Below are 17,035 nucleotides of genomic sequence, written 5' to 3'. Positions count from 1 at the left end.
CAACTGCGAGGAGACTGCCCCGGACTCGCAGCACCTGGCTTCAGCCAGGTTGAACTCAGTCAACCCGGGGACTCAGGTAATAGTGAGTGTCTAGTCCAGTGGTTCTCAACCTTCCTCATGCCACGACCCTTGAATACAGTTCCTCATGTTGTGGTGACCCCCAATTTCATTGTTACAAATTGAACATCATTAAAGCATAGTGATGAGTCACAAAAACAATATGTCATTATAGATGTGTTTCCCGATGGTCTTAGGAGACCCCTGTGAAAGGGTCGTTCGACCCCCAAAGGGGCCGCGACCCACAGGTTGAGAACCGCTGGTCTAGTCACTTGCCACTCACTAAAATGAATTACCAGATCCTCTTCCAGACACAAGTAAACTCTCAGCTCATACACTGACTTAAAATAAAAGTGAATCGTGTCTACTAATAAGTAAAAGCTGACTACAACCCTCTTACACACATGGTGCTTTGAAAGGAGAAACAGTAGCCGTGTATAATTTACATGGCTTCCCAAAGGAAAATTACACACTAACTTTGATTTTTATCTCGAGAGCTGACGACCTAAAGAAATACCGAACAAAATCTTTAGGTCCGCACTTAACTATGGAAATTTTTAATGATGAAACTTGGCTGTGATTTTTGAAATAAGTGACTGCGTGCCCCCTACATGGGTTAACCGCCGCCCTCCGCATTGACCTCCTCCAGGGCCGAGAGTCTGTGGTATCTGGAGAAATACCCCGACAAGCTCACGACAGTGCTTCAAAAGCTCTTCGTGTTTGCGTTCACTTGGGCATTCGGAGGAACTTTGAAACGTGAAGATGAACATGAAGACGATGAGCTAATGTATTCAGGTTTTGAACCTGCTTCTCTTGCGAAAGTAACCTATGACTTTGACCGTCTTGTTCACGAATTGTTTGAAAGCCCAGAAGTAGGTGAGTTCTGGGAAGGCAACGTCAAAGTTCTGCTTCCTGTCCAGCGGTTCTCAACCTGTGGGTCGCGACCCCTTAGGGGGTCGAACGACCCTTTCACAGGGGTCGCCTAAGACCATCGGGAAACACATCTATAATGACATACTGTTTTTGTGATTAGTCACTGTGCTTTAATGATGTTCAATTTGTAACAATGGAATTGGGGGTCACCACAACATGAGGAGCTGTATGAAAGGGTCGCGGCCTTAGGAAGGTTGAGAACCGCTGCTTTAGGAGAAACGTTTGAAATCCTTTAGGACTGGGCCCGCCTTTTAAAGTGTGGACTTTACAGGTAAACGAGGGTCAGTAAGTACATTCCAACACCCTTTCTCCAGCGAAAGAGCCTGGAGAAAACTAGATTCCTGGTTGATTCTTGTTGCTACAAGAAGCTATAACTCGACCTAACCAGTTTGGCTCAGTGGATAGAGCGTCGGCCTGCGGACTGAAGGGTCCCAGGTTCGATTCCGGTCAAGGGCATGTGCCTGGGTTGCGGGCACATCCCCAGTAGGGGGTGTGCAGGAGGCAGCTGATCGATGTTTCTCACTCATCGATGTTTCTAACTATCTCCCTTCCTCTCTGTAAAAAATCAATAACATATATTTTTTAAAAAAAGAAGCTATAACTCAATGTAAGGCAGAACAAAGATAAAGATAAAGCCTTGAGCCCTGGCTGGTTTGTTTCAGTGGATAGAGCGTCAGCCTGTGGACTGAAGGCTCCCGGGTTTGATTCCGGTCAAGGGCACATGCCCGATCCCCAGTGAGGGCTCGATCCCCAGTAAGGGGGGAGTGCACGAGGCAGCTGATCAATGATTCTCTCTCATCACTGACGTTTCTCTTCCTTTCCCTTCCTCTCTGAAGTCAATAAAAATATATATATTTAAAAAAAAAAAGATAAAGGCTTGAACCTGAGCTTAGCCGGGGGAGCCCATCCGCTGAATGGCCGGATCTATTTGTACGCATCACCATGTAGTAGAAACTTCAGTAGAAGAAGATTATTATCGTTTCATGTTTCTTTTTGGAAAACTGCTTGCTCAGATTTTCTAATAATATTTTTGGGATGATTTTTAAAACCTTAGATTTTTTTAGTATTTGTATTTTTTTTGAAGCAGTTCTGGTAAGTGGAACCTACCCTCGTAGTTAGAAATAGTAAACCTCCCCAATTAGCTGTTATTGGTTAAAGGGACTTGGAACAGATAAGGTATCAAAAAAGAGACAAAATACTGAACATTAATATATTTGCTAAGTAAAGGGAGAGCTAGAAACATTACCAAATGCACAAGTCCTACTAGTTTTGTCTGATGTGTAGCAAAGGATCTGAAATCAATAAAAAAATATATTTTAAAAAATTTTATAAATGATTCAGAGGAATATATCAAATGCCAACACTGTTATCTTTGTATGGTGAGACTATGGCTAAATTCGCTTGCTTTGTTTGTTCTGTATTTTCCAGAATCTATAACAGAATTAGTGACTTTTGTAATAGTGAAGTAAATGTCATTTGCAAATGAGTCTCAGAATTTTCTCATGTATAACCAGCGCATTACTGGCATTTGATAATACCCAGCTCTAGTAATAAGCAAAACCTACGGGCAAGATTTCAAAGGATATCAGATCACGATTCCCCTTGCTTTCCGGATACAAAAAAAAGAGACCAAAAGTCAACAAAACTTTGTTTTTATATAATTAAAGATTAGAAGGAAAAAATAGGCTTATTCCACCTATTTGGCTCTATACCCTGGGTGAATATTTCTTATTTCTGGCTCAACAGCCAAATCTTTCAGATAGAGATCAGGTCATGCCCGCAACATTCCATATAAGCGAACCTCGTTGTTACTTGGATTTATTCATATTTTTTCACTTACTATTTTCAAACGCAGGCATAACCCTCCCAACTGGCGAGCCATCTGTCTTCGGGTATTTTGTGGATCTGCAGCAGTGCGAGTTCATCCGCTGGTCAGAACTGCTTCCCAACGTCCAGACTCTAATTCAAAGAGGTAAGTCATTACTGGGACTGTGCTCTGCCTTCTCTAAAATATTAGGAATACTTCATATATAAAAGTACTGTAGTTATGTCAGCAACTTGGAGGCCTAATGGATTCCAAGTTTGTGCAGGAACCAATAATTAATAGATAATACAAGAATAAATTGTGTTTCGTGTACTCACAGTTGTACACCTACATTTGCTCCACCCTCTATGTTTACAAAACATGCCTTTTATTAAAAAACATCTTTGGCCCTAACCGGTTTGGCTCAGTGGATAGAGCATCAGCCTGTGGACTGAAGGGTCCCAGGTTCAATCCCAGTCAAGGGCATGTACCTTGGTTGCAGGCACCTCCCCAGTAGGGGGTGTGCAGGAGGCAGCTGATCGATGTTTCTCTCTCATCAATGTTTCTAACTCTCTATCCCTCTCAACTTCCTCTCTGTAAAAAAATCAATAGAATATATTTTTTTAAAAAAACGTCTTTGACTATTGGTTTTGGAGAAAGTTGGAATGTATTTGCTTAAGGTGGTTGTACATTGTAAAACTAGCTCATGGCAAGTCTTACTAGTGGAAATATTTTACGTAGCTGGGATTATTGAAAAGAGAAAACAGGAAAAACATATGTACATACTGCAACTGATTGTAAAGGAAACTTTAAATTAGAACAGAATAATCATAGTGTGACAGATATCCATATATGCTAGATTGTTTTTGTTCTCAACCTTCTCCAAACGTAAGGAAAAAAAAAATACATAGAAAGGTGTGGTATTTTGAGAGCTTGGTTGAAGGTTGAGGCAGGAATTTAATGATGAAGCTTCATGTCGATTTCTTGCAAATACAAGGAATTCAATATGCAAATACAAGGAATTCATTATGCAAATACAAGGACTTCATTATGCAAATACAAGGAATTCAGTATGCAGATTGCATCAATTTGCCTTGAGATTAGGTTTCACTCATCAAAGAATTTCATAGTATGGTTATAAGAATTTTGAGAGACAACAACCAGAGCTATCAAGTCATAAATCATCCAGAAAGTTCTAACTCCAAATTCATTTCGGTTGGAAATAGCAGGGTTCTATTATACAATATTTGTCCCAGTAAGTATTAGTGGTTGATCATATTTATTTAAAACATATGAATTGCCCTAACCGGTTTGGCTCAATGGATAGAGCATCGGCCTGCGGACTGAAGGGTCCCAGGTTCAATTCCAGTCAAGGGCATGTACCTTGGTTGCGGGCACATCCCCAGTTGGGGGTGTGCAGGAGGCAGCTGATAGATGTTTCTCTCTCATCCATGTTTCTAACTCTCTATCCCTCTCCTTCTCTGTAAAAAAATCAATAAAATATATTTTAAAAAATAAAACCTGTGGATTGTTTATCACATGTTAGTGCTAACATTGAGTCATTTTGATCTTAGTTTTTACGACTACATAGAAAAAACATAACTGGGTATCGAAGCACGTAACTCAGTATTTTAGGGTACCACTCCAATGGGAAAGCATTGGTCTTTTCTAGAGTGTGGGAAATAGGTGACTAGGATACAGGGATGACTAGGATATATAACCGTGCAGTGCATGCCTTCCCATACTGTTGAACTGTGTACCAGGTAAATGTTTTAGCTATTCAATTTTTAGTTTGAAAAAGAGTGAATAAAAGATGAAGTGAGGCTCTGTTGTATTTATCCCTTTTGAGAGTTTTGGCTGTGTAATGGAGGAAAGAATTGCGGTGGAATTAGGGAGCCGTGGGGATAAGGAAGATTTGGTTTAGGTTTTTTGGGGGGGCTGTTTTAATTCATATAAAATTGCCTATATTCACCTGGTTTTTATGAACCAAAATGTTAATTTCACATGGTTCAACCAATAAAAAGATTGGAGATACTAGCACATGTGTGTTTGTCCAATGGAAAATTCCAATACAATGAAAAGCAGATAGTGGCGGGGAGAAGGATCTATAATAATAGAAGCGTATTATGCTAATTAGACCAGACGTCCTTCCGGATGACCTTCCGGACGAAGCTGGGGCTGCAAAGGAAGCCGGTGCCAGCAGCCCGGGGAAGGAAGGCCTATTCTTGCACAAGTTTCGTGCATTGGGCCTCTAGTTATCAAAGAAGTGAAGTTCTTTTTCCGTTGTTGGTTTTTTGCTTGCCTGTTCTTCAATTATCTTTATTGTTGAAAGTATTACAGATGTCCCGTTTGTCACCCCCTCACCCCAGGCCTTCACTGAAGTACCTTTAGAAAGGATGGCAGGAGCCTTCGGCAGGAGAGCCACTCTCTTCGATTCCCTGGAGGGAAGGAGGAGGGGACGCTTGCCTCCCAGGGGAGAGCAGATTAGTAGGCGGGGTGGCAGGATGGTCCGTCTGCACCTGGTGGGCTCAGCAGGCGTGCGGGGAGCTCACCCGCACAGAGTCCGAATGAAAGGGACGACCTCTGAGATCAGCAGGGACCCTCAGGCCCTTGCAACAGCTCTGTCTCACGTGTGTATGTTTCAGTGGCTCTATAATGTACCCACTTTTCCAGGAAGTATTTAGCCCCTAAAAGATGAAGTTAACATTTATTGACAGACTAGAGGCCCGATGCATGAAAATCCGTGCAAGAGTAGGCCTTCCTTCGCCCAGCTGCCGGCACCAGCTTCCCTCCGGGACCCGGGCTGCTTCCCTCCTCCGGCCGCCAGCAGGCACCCGGGACCTGGGCTGGCTTCCCTCGGGTTGGCTTCGTCAGGAAGGATGTCCAGAAGACGTCCGGTCTCATTAGCATATTGCCCTTTTATTATTATAGATGATCTGAAACTTTCTTTTTAAATGTTACCTTAGGAACCTCGATCCTAGCGGATCCGCAAGGCGCCGGGGAAAGCATCCTGAAGATCACGGAATACGGGGAGACGGTGAACCACACCGCCACCCGGGACACCACCTGCCTGTCCTTCCTCATCAGCCTCCTTCTGAAGAGCTTCTGCCCTGTCCTCCTCACAGGTGTGAAGAAATAGCAGCCGCAGCAGCAGTTCAGAGGCAGGGAGAGGCTTAGCGATTACTGTCCACCTGTTTTATAAGTCGGGGGTAGGGAGGACGCCCTAAAAAGCTTTAGCTATCCCCACCTACAGTGTCCGAATCACACCTCCCCGTGTTTGCCAGTCCAGGGCATCCTAAGCCTCTCTCACTGTCCCATCGCCTTCCTGCCTGAGTGCCTGTGGGCTGAGGCCCTTCGAGGGCCGCTGACGGTAGTAGGGTTGGCTGGTTCCATTAAATCTGCACGCATACCTGCGCGCGAAGAAACGTGGAAAACAAATTGCCCGATTTCCAAAAACATTGCACACGTACTTCCTCAAGCCAGCACTCAGATTTCAAAGGACTGGCTCCGTGCAGCTCCTGCTCTGGTTTAATATTTGCTGCCACCCATTCAGCCACCTTTTCCAACTCTCCCAAGTTCTGTTGTCTTTCACCAGAGGCAACAAAATCATCTTCCCAGTTCTGTCCTCAAAGGACTCCGGCAACAGGGGTGTGAAAGCTCAGATAACCGTCCGTGGCCTCCAGGGTGGATTAAGGAAATGTTTTTACTCTTTGGTGAATTGTACTACAGCCGTGGCTTCCCAGGCTGCTGCAAGGAGGGGGTTATTCCAATACCCACCCCCCCAGGTTGTGTTGTAAAAAGATTCAGGGAAATTAATTGCCTGTAGTAGTCGTGCAAAAATATTTGTGACAAGTGCAAATGCATATTCTAGAAAAATAATGGTTAATTCCTGATACATTCTTTCATAAGAGATATAAATTAAAGAAATTCTTGGAGAGGTTTTCGTAGGAACTGCTTGGTTTATCCATCCTCCACCATAATTTTGTTTTTTAAAGGGAAGAGCAAAACCATACTTTTCATGCAATTTTCAAATCAAAGGAAATGTCATTAGTTTATTTTAATATGTTAGCATCTGTTTGTTTTCTTGCATGTAAATCTAACCTAATATATCCTTTTCTTTTCTTTTTTTTCCCCCGTTAGGAGATTTTGGTATTGGGAAAACCAGTGCCATTAAACAGATGCTTGCAAAGTTGGAGGGCTCAGGAGGATTGGATGTGAAATATGGGTCAATTTTAGGAGAAGTCCTTTTATATAACGAAATTAAAAAGTTAAGGTAATATGTTCATTAAACTCCACGTTTGATTTATCTGGTTAAAAAAAAGGTTTGTTTTAATATCTATACCTTGTTTTAAAAAGCAAATGTGTTATGTAAAAATGCAGAAATATTCAAAAAAAGGAGTTAAGAAAAGCTTCACTTTTCCATAGTATTAACTAAATTAATTCCTTTAAGTGAGAAATTCTGACATTTGTTTTTAATGTAACTAAACTTAAAATTGTAGTTCTTTGACCTAACAAAGTGAAGCTATAAACTATTTTCCTTCTTAGGAAAATGTACCTAAATATACAAATACCGTGTTGCATATACTTGGTTTTGTTTGCACTAGAAATATATTTCCTTATCAAATATATAAAAGCTAGAGGCCCGATGCACAAAATTCGTGCAAGACTAGGCTGCTAAGGTAAATGAGCTGATCTGGAGTCCTTACAGTGTCTTCTCCCACCAGCCTGAGGCAGAACATCAGCGCCTTGCTTTCCGAGTCTCCAAGGACCTCAGCTGGAAGTCCAGGTATGTGTTTACAGGAGCTTCACACCCTTCCTCTCTCGGTGACACTCCAGTTGTTCTGTGCTGTCGGAAATCTCAGAATGAAACATTCAAATGATCGTTTAAAATAAAACGTCCCCAAAGATGTCCACTACCCTCACACGTGTCCTACCCCCTTTCAGTTGTCCTACCCCCCTCCCAGCTGTCCTACCCCCTCCCAGCTGTCCTACCCCCCTCCCAGCTGTCCTACCCTCCCAGCTGTCCTACCCTCCCAGCTGTCCTACCCTCCCAGCTGTCCTACCAGGGGTTTTATTTTGCTTTTGCTTTTGCTACAGCCCCATCTCCATAGCCCTTCAGAGAACGAGTTCTGATTCTGGTGCATTTGGTGGGTACAGCAAATGCTGCTTTCAGCTCTGGCACGTGTAGTTTCATTTGTAGAAGTGTATATTGCAAATCTAACCAGTTTGAAGGCATTAAAAGTTCCATGTGACTGTTGTGCACCAACGAAGAGAGGGTTCCCTGAGGGTTCGTACCTCCACCTCGGGCTGTGGTTGGAAAGAGACAGTTTCCCACGTAGAAGTAAGGAAATGTTTGGAAAACAACCCCCCAAGTCGGTATGTCTTCTCTCGCTGATCTGTCCGCAGGGCCGTCTCTTTAAACCGCCAACAGAATCATAAAAGGTTGCCATTTTTGTATTTTTTTTTAACACCTTGGGATTAAGAAGCGTATTTTGAAAACTGTTCTAAATTTGCTTTCCGTTCTGTGTTTGGCACCGTAGATAAGATTCCCAAGAAGCTGGGAAAAGGGGAAGACGGCGCCTTTAAAGATCATCACAAAGGAGTTATCACCTCGACCATCAATTTTGGCATCAAGACGACGGCTGCCAAGGCCAAGGAGATGCTCCTGAAGAAGCTGAGGAGGATAAATAAGGACACTCTCGGGGCCCCAAGGAACAGCCGGGTAAAGCACCCCGCCCCCCCCTCCCCGTGTGCTGATGGGCCCTAGCCGGCTTGGCTCAGTGGATAGCGCGTCGGCCTGCGGACGGAAGGGTCCCGGGTTCGATTGCGGTCAGGGGCACGTGTCCGGGTTGCGGGCTCGATCCCCAGTAGGGGCTGTGCAGGAGGCAGCCGGTCCATGATTCTCTCTCATCGTGGATGTTTCTCTCTCTCTCTCTCCCTCTCCCTTCCTCTCTGAAATTGATTTGAAAAAATCTATACTAATAAAAGCGTAATATGCTAATTAGACCGGACAGCCGAACGACCTCCCGGATGTCCTTCCGGACGAAGCCGCCGCTGCAGGGGCCAAGGCAGAGTGGTTAGGGGCAGTCAGGCAGGCAGGCAGATGAGTGGTTAGGAGCCAGCAGTCCTGGATTGTGAGAGGGATGTCCTACTGCCAGTTTAGGCCCAATCCCGATATCTCCCGAGGCGTCCTGGATTGTGAGAGGGTGCAGGCCGGGCTGAGGGAATTTCGTGCACAGGGCCTCTAGTGTATATATAATGGTATTTGGCCTGCAGATTAAAGGGTCCCAGCTTCGATTCCGCTCAAGGGCACATGCCTGGGTTGCTGGCATGACCCCCAGTAGGAGGTGTGCAGGAGGCAGCTGATCAATATTTCATTCTCATGGTTGTTTCTATCTCTCTCTCTCCCTCCCCCTCTCCCTTCCTTTCTGAAATCAATAAAAATATATTTTTTAAAAAAGAAAGAAAGAGAAACGGATGGTATCCACAGTGTTGAAAGAGCAGCCTCATTATAACTCGGACAACTCCTGCTTCCTAGAAATAGTGTGGGCATTCCTTAGCCTTCCCCTGTCTACCTGGCACATTATTAACATTAAAAATAACGTGCTTGAAAGTTGGAAATGCATCTGAATTCTCTGCAACAGCATTTGCAGCAGAATTGTAGAAGTCTAGTTCCACGTGACAGTGTCATTCCCACACCAGGGCCCATCTTCTTATATAATAAAAGGGGAATATGCAAATTGACCAAACTGCAGAATGACTGGTCACTAGGATGCACACTGACCACCAGGGGGCAGACGCTCAATGCAGGAGCCAGGCTCGCAACTGGCGAGTGCAGCGGTGCAGGCAGCATTGCTAAGGATGTCCGGGGAGCGGGCCTTAAGCTGTCAGTCGGACATCCCCCAAGGGCTCCTGGACTTCAAGAGGGCGCAGGCTGGGCTGAGGGTCCCCCCGCCCCCACCCTCCAGTGCAGGAATCTTGTGCACTCGGCCTCTAGTAGGAAATAAATACCTGCACACCTGACACAGCCTCGCCAACTCCATGAGTGAATGCTAAGTGAGTAATAATCACGTGTGTTCCTTGGTAAAAGCCACAAATGGATGACTTTATCCAGCGTCAACTGCATTTCTAGCTGCTGTCCGTGGAGGTCTGTAGGAAGGGAGTGGAGTTTCTGCTATTTTTGAAAGCATTGTTTTTGAAAGACATGTCAGAATAGAATTTGGTCTGCTGCTTTTTAGTAGTAGAAAAAGACGTGTCATTACTCCTGGTGATTTTGTTCTCAAGCCATCGCATAATTACTGTCCCTAATTCACACGTTAAAGAAAGGGAATGCTAATTAATGCATTTTAAATCTGTGCCTTCCTTCAGATTGTAGTATTCATTGACGACCTGAATATGCCGGAAGCAGATAAGTATGGAGCACAGCCACCCCTGGAACTGATCAGGCAATTACTGGACTTGGGAGGAGTTTTTGATACTGAAAAAATTGCGTGGAAGGTAAAGTTCACGTTTAATACTGTTGAAACGCGGGGCTCGGGGTGCAGACTTCTTCTCGTGGGTCCTTGTCCAACGAAGATGAAGAATAAATTCGTGGGCTAACAGGTTTCTTTAATAGGAATGTAGAAGTTTAGTGGAAGCATATACTAACTCCATCTGGGCAGAGGAGTCCCCAAAGGGGACCCCCTGGGGAGGGGACCCCAAGTGGGAAAAGCCTGCTCTCTCTCGCTCTCTCTCTCTCTCTCTCTAATGGGGAAAAAAAATCTAAATCCAAAAATCTAAAATTTGAAAATCTATAATCTAAAAAAATCTGTCTCGTGTCCCTTTGTCTCCAGCTTATATATGCTGCAGTTCTTTGTTTGACCCTGACCCTTTCTAATTGGTTCCTTCTCAATTTAGGGCCCCCCTGCTTTCCTCGTTGTCGTTTTGCTACACAGTATCAGTTCCAACGGCCAAAGCCCGCATGGTCCCCCCGCCCCTTTCTCCTTCGCTTGCACCATTCCTCTATCCTCTGTGAAAATGTTTCCTTCTTCCCGATATCCTGTGACTTTTCTTTATCCTCTGTGAAGTATGCCTTCTCCTCACTCCCCAACCCTGTGGCCTTTCTCTATCCTCTGTACAAGTAAGATAAGTATTTTGGGTCTCCAAGCCCCGACCTATGCATTCCTCTCCCATGGACCTTCTTTATTTCTAAGGCCCCCCTAAACCTGCCTATTTTGTCTCTAAAATTCCTTTCATTGTTACTTAACAATAAATTAGGTATTTATAATAATGTTGAGTGAATTCAGTGAGCAATTTCGAAAATCTGGTGACATGGACATGCAGAGCAAGAAAATTAGCCACGCCGGTGACATCTTTGCGATTTAGCGCCAGGGCCGTGGGGTCATAGAAATGCCCCTTTTGGTAGGATTAGATCCTAGTAAAAGTCGCAAGTATGTCCCATAGGTCCGGTTTCCGAGTCAGATAACACTCACTGTTGTTAGGCACGTGACTAGTTCATCAGCAGTTAATGCATATGAGAAAAGCTAATCCCTATGTCAGACTACTCTCATCTTTATTTTCAAGAACACACATCAGCCCTAGCCTGTTTGGCTCAGTGGATAGAGCATCGGCCTGCGGACTGAAGGGTCCCAGGTTCGATTCCAGACAGGGGCACATGCCTGGGTTGTGGGCTTGATCCCCGGTGCGGGGAGTGCGGGGTGTGCTTGAGGCAGCCGATCGGTGTTTCTAACTCTCTATCCCTCTCCCTTCCTCTCTGTAAAAAATCAACAAAATATTTTTTTTTTTAAAAATTGCTATATCTATGTACACAGCCAGAGTCTTCTCCCCCCAGGCCCATCCTGGCTTTTCTGGAGACACACTCAGCGGGCTCTCCCCCTGAATTCTCGCCTCCCCGGGATCCGCTCAGCCGGCCTCCATTGCAGCCTGCTCATTTCCCCTCGGCTGCTTTTTTTAAAAAAATTGGCCATTTCCGGGCGACGTGTAGAAAGCTTCCTGGAAGTCACATCTTACATGTTAGGATGGGCTACTGCCAGGAAGATGGATTTCCGTGACCATCGCACCTGTTGTTTGACAGGAAACAATCGCCTCGATCGTTTTTGGCTTAAACGTTTTAAATCTCTGGTTCGTTTCAGGGACATGGGACCCCATTTCACTGTCCACAGACCCATCCATTGCGTCCCTCCTCCCCTCTCCCTCTTCCCACAGAACATTCAAGATCTCTCCCTCGTGGCAGCTTGCATGCCTCCCGTGGGAAGGGGGCACATCAGCCCACGCCTCCTCAAACACTTCTCCGTCCTCGTGTTGCCTCATCCTCCACAGAGCGCCCTGCGGACTATTTTCCAGGTACCGCGCCTGCCTCGTGTCCGCTGGGGGGGAAAAAAGTACATTTCCTGCTGCGAGGGGAGCTCTGAGAACCTCAGATCCCTAATGTGAACGAACCTTCTCTGAAGGGGACAAGTTTTATTTCTCCCCCTCCATCTTTCGGCCTCTTACAATTCGCCTCTCCATTTCAAAGACATAGTTCAGGGTGTGTAAGCAACACGTTGGCGCTCGCTCATGGATGTCTGCGGTGTAGATTCCAAGACTTTGTGGTCAGAAACCCTGACTGTCTCTGGGAATGGGGCTCGGGAAGCCGCGTTAACAAGCACAGCCCCTTTTTGCTAGCGTCGAGTTATTCTTTTTATTTTCTCATAGGATCAAAAAGTAAGGAGAGAGAAAGTTCTGAAATATCTTATTAGAAAAATGGCTTCACACCGTGGAATCTCAGCGGGAAGGCAGGGTGGGGTGGGGGTGGGAAGAGATCAGCCAGGGAACTTGTATGCATATGAAATGCACCCTCCGTCGCAGCGCACATCTCTTTCTGCAGCAGGAATTGGCTGGAAATAGTCCGCGCTTCCGATTTTCGGCCACCTGAGTTACTCAATTTCTTCCCATAGGTCCATTTGGGAATGTATTTCTCCATCCATAACTTCACCCCTGAGGTTCAGAAAAGTAAGGACCACATAATATCTTGTTCTCTCGCTATATACTATCAAGTCTGTCAGAATATGCTGACGACACCCACGAAGTGCCACTACCTGTTTAATCTCCGGGATATATTCAAGGTTTGTCTTAAAATGCATTCTCTAGCTCACTCTTCATCAGCGGTTCTCAACCTGTGGGTCGCGACCCCTCTGGGGGTCGAACGGCCCTTTCATAGGGGTCGCCTAAGACCATCGGAAAACACATCTGTAATTACATATTGTTTTTGTGATTCATCACTCTGCTTTCATGATGTTCAATTTGTCACAATGAAACTGGGGGTCGCCACAACCTGAGGAGCTGTATGAAAGGGTCGCGGCATTAGGAAGGTTGAGAACCACTGCTCTTAATGTTTAAGATGGGGGAAATGTCATTTTACTGAGTTGACTCTCTGACTCTCACTCTCTCCCCTCTCTCTCTACCCCTTCCCTCTCTCCCTCTCTCCTTCCCTCCCCCTCATTGATATTTTCAATATTAAATTGTTAAAAGGGGCAAAAAGGGAAATTCAGATTGATTGGTTTTGCTGTGGATTAGCAGCTTATGCATGAACCAGTTACAAAGAATCATTAAAATAATTCCCGGCCGAGAATGCAGTGATAAAACCACGTGAGGCTGTTAGGATATTGGCTACGGTTCTCAGCAGGGAAAGACATGGCAAAGTGTGGCTCAGTGGATAGAGCGTCGGCCTCCGGACCGAAGGGTCCCAGGTTCGATTCCGGTCAAGGGCACGTGCCCGGGTCGGGGGCCCGGTCCCCCGTGCGAGGCCTGCAGCATGTTTGGCCACCTCCTTCCAGCGGGTGGCTAACGGGGTGTTGTTTTCCCACCCCCGCCAGCTGCTCCTGGGGCTGCTGCAAGCCGACAGGGCCATCGTTGACTCCAAGGAGATGGCCGCCCTGTTCTTCGTCCACGAAGCCGCCCGGGTATTCCACGATCGCCTGGTCGAGCAGGCGGAGAAGCGGCTCTTCTACCAGTTTCTCTCGAAGGAGCTGGACAGCTACTTCCAGGTAAACGCGCATCTCACGCACCCTTTTCCACGGGGCCCCGGGCAGACGCGTTTCTGTTCAAGTGCACAGACATGTCCGTGACATTCATGAAAGAAATGTTAGGCAGTCTGTTACACACGATAACTCGAACAGCTAACGCCCTGTGCCGGGCCTTTAAAAACATCCCATAGCCCTAGGCGGTTTGGCTCAGTGGATAGTGTCGGTCTGCAGACCGCAGGGTCCCAGGTTCAATTCTGGTCAAGGTTACGTACCTTGATTAAAGGCTCGATCCCCCCACCCTGGAGGCAACCAATCGATGCCTCTCTCTCTCTCTCTCTCTCTCTCTCTCTCCCTGCCCCTCTCTCTCTCCCTCCCCCCCCCCCACTCTCTCTAAAAATCAATGGAAAAATATCCTCGGGTGAGGATTAACAAAAAACAAGGCATTTCCACAGCCGAGGTTCTGAAACGTGGAACCCGAGGATCCTCAAAGAGCCCTTCGATAAAACTGTCCTCCAGCGTGTTTAGTTTCCTTTGTGGCCATTGTATCTTGCTGTGTGTGTTTCAAAGTATTATTCTGAGGAACCTGTGGGTGTCACTGCCAAAATGGGTCCAGGGCACAGAATAGGTGAGGAACCCCTAGGGCCTTGGCCTGACGTGTCGAGCTTTGGGGATGCGGGCGCTTGGCGTTGATTTGGATGAGCAGCCGTGGGCCGGTAACAGGTGCTATCGAACGATCACCTCCCAACAGATCCAATGGACCAAAGAATCCATGATGAGCGACTCCACCGTCTTTGTGGATTTCCTGCGGATAAACAAGTCTCTTAAGAAAAAGATGTACCAGAACACCAATGACTACAACAAGCTGGCCAGGGTGCTCAGCGAGTTCCAGACCAAGATCCGCTCAACCTCAGAGGTAAAGGCGTAAAATGGTAGAAGTGGTAGGAATGGTATACACGTGTGTGTATGAGTTCATATGTGCACACACACATCCTGTATAACAAAGAGCTAATATGTGAATTAGGCTGCACAGCCGAACAACCAGTGGGCGGGGCTGTCGCCCCTTGCAGGAATTTCATGCACCGGGCCTCTAGTATGACTATAAAATGTAATATCTTTAAGGTGTGTGTGTGTGCGCGCGCAAGTGAGAGTGTTCGGGGGGAAAAAGTTTATCCTCGTATTTTAAAGCAGACCGTTAGGAATACAGTTTTATATTGTTTCATTTAATTTGGTCTCATTTGATAAAAGGGTAAACTTCTATTTTTTATTTTTATTTTATTTTATGTTTTTTAAAATATATGTTTATTGATGTCAGAGAGGGAGGGAAAGGGAAAGAGAGAGAGAGAAACATCAATGATGAGAGAGAATCATGGATCAGCTGCCTCCTGCACACCCCACACTGGGGATGGAGCCTGTACCCCGGGCCTGTGCCCTGACCGGGAATCGAACCGTGACCTCCTGGTTCGTAGGTCGACGCTCAGCCACTGAGCCCCGCGCCGGTCGGGCTGAAAGGGTAAAATCTTAACTACGAGTGCACAGCTGTGAGCTGCAGGAGGCGGACCGATCAGCGCTGGTGAGTTAAGAGATGCAGAAGGCAGCATGGGGCCAGGACCCAGAGGAAAACGGGCAGCAAAACGGACGCGACTGGTGTCTACCGTTCCCCCGTTTCCCCGTTGTCGTGGGAAGAGCTGTGCCCGCACTGCGACTCCAGCAACATCACAGGCGCCTCGAACCAGTTTCCCACGACTCCCCCTCCCACCATCCCCCTACCCCGGGACCAGCAATGGAGACGCAGCCGGGGTGCCGCCTTCCTCTCTCTCCTCTCCCCTGGAGCCTGAGACCTCCCCGAGTCTTGCACACCAACCACGCTGTTGGCAGAGGGCCAGCCCTCACCGTGCAAACTTATCTTCCATGCAGGGAAGCCAGTTGACTCGGTCTAGGGCCGTGGTCGGCACACTGCGGCTCGTGAGCCACACGCGGCTCTTTGGCCCCTGGAGTGTGGCTCTTCCACAAAATACCACGTGCGGGCGCACATACAGTGCGATTGAAACTTCGTGGCCCATGCGCGGAAGCCGGTATTTTGCCGACCACCGGTCTAGGTGACTGGAATAGTCATTGTCATTTCTGTATCCGCATAGGCCATACCAGAGCACGGCCTAGCCAGTGTGTCTCAGTGGGTAGAGCATCAGTCCACGGGCTGAAGGGTCCCGGGTTCAACTCTAGTCAAGGGCACGCAGCTCGGTTGCAGGCCCCATCCCCGGCCCTGGTCGGGGTGCGTGCAAGAAGCAACCAAACACATCGATGTTTCTCTCTCTCTCTCTCTCTCTCTCTCTCTCTCTCTCTCTCTTTCTCTCTCTCCCTCTCCCCCTTTCCCTGACCCTCACCCTCCCTTCCACTCTCTCCCAAAATCAGTGGGAAGATATACTTGGGTGAAGGTTAACAGCAACAACAAAAATCTTGAGAACAAACGACAGCGGTATTGAACACTTCCCTGTGCCTGCCCTCAGCTGTGTCCATTTCTTTGCCAGATTCCTCACTCCATGGTGTTCTTCAAGGAGGCCATAGAGCACATTGCCAGGGCCGCGCGGGTCCTTCGGCAGTCGGGGACTCACATGTTACTGGTAAGAACTGGAAGTTCTCAGACCTTTTTTTTAAGTTGGTCAATGAAAAATGAAGGCAACCTCAGACGTCTCCTTTGCTTACCAAAGTTGTACTTATCCAGGGTGTCCGTGTGGGAAAGGCCAGAGTCGTCGAGTCATAGGACAAGGTCCTTGTACTCTTAAGAGTTTGCGTAAGAAATGCACCAGCACATCAAAGTGTTCTTGGTTTTTAGTAAGGATTTGGCCTGAATAAAAGCGATGGGTCTCGCATATCCTCGGCACTAACGTACTCTCCGTGCAAGAGGATCTTGCTTCAAAACAGCACGCGTACTTGAATTTGGATTTAGAAGCATGAGTCACGCTTCTGAACGAAAAGTTTTACTTTTCATGAAAGCCAGGGGGAGTGACCTTCTTGGAAAATCCCTCAATAACTCGAATGGAGGTATTATTTTATTCGGAAGGCTAAAGAAAAGCCAACATATTTAGCCAGTTATACGAAACACATGGTTTATGACTATTATTATTTATGTCTATTTATTTTATAGCTATTTTAGTTATTTAAATCACACCGGGTTTTTTTCCCGCAAAGGACTTTTCTTTGGCATTCAGAGAAACTAGAACTTTATTTTTTAAATCTATTA

At 46.4% G+C, this 17,035-nt stretch overlaps 1 protein-coding gene across 1 annotated transcript in view; it reads left to right on the top strand.

Moving 5' to 3' along the window:
• DNAH14 (dynein axonemal heavy chain 14) overlaps window positions 1-17,035 on the top strand; it is a gene marked incomplete at its 3' end in the record, with an annotated part of 134,599 nt that overhangs the window by 70,295 nt on the left and 47,269 nt on the right. Inside the window, exons 41-52 of the mRNA XM_081114519.1 lie at window positions 707-933; window positions 2,846-2,962; window positions 5,761-5,919; window positions 6,935-7,067; window positions 7,519-7,580; window positions 8,335-8,516; window positions 10,163-10,291; window positions 11,999-12,136; window positions 12,730-12,897; window positions 13,648-13,818; window positions 14,546-14,710; window positions 16,323-16,415. Of these exons, the coding sequence (XP_080970645.1) occupies window positions 707-933; window positions 2,846-2,962; window positions 5,761-5,919; window positions 6,935-7,067; window positions 7,519-7,580; window positions 8,335-8,516; window positions 10,163-10,291; window positions 11,999-12,136; window positions 12,730-12,897; window positions 13,648-13,818; window positions 14,546-14,710; window positions 16,323-16,415 (1,744 nt within the window). The remainder of the gene's footprint in view (window positions 1-706; window positions 934-2,845; window positions 2,963-5,760; window positions 5,920-6,934; window positions 7,068-7,518; window positions 7,581-8,334; window positions 8,517-10,162; window positions 10,292-11,998; window positions 12,137-12,729; window positions 12,898-13,647; window positions 13,819-14,545; window positions 14,711-16,322; window positions 16,416-17,035) is intronic.

The sequence above is a fragment of the Myotis nattereri genome (genome assembly GCF_964212035.1).
Source record: "Myotis nattereri genome assembly, chromosome: 20".
Lineage (NCBI taxonomy): Eukaryota > Metazoa > Chordata > Mammalia > Chiroptera > Vespertilionidae > Myotis > Myotis nattereri.
Note: the sequence above shows the minus strand (reverse complement) of the source record. Positions and strands in the feature narration are given on the sequence as shown.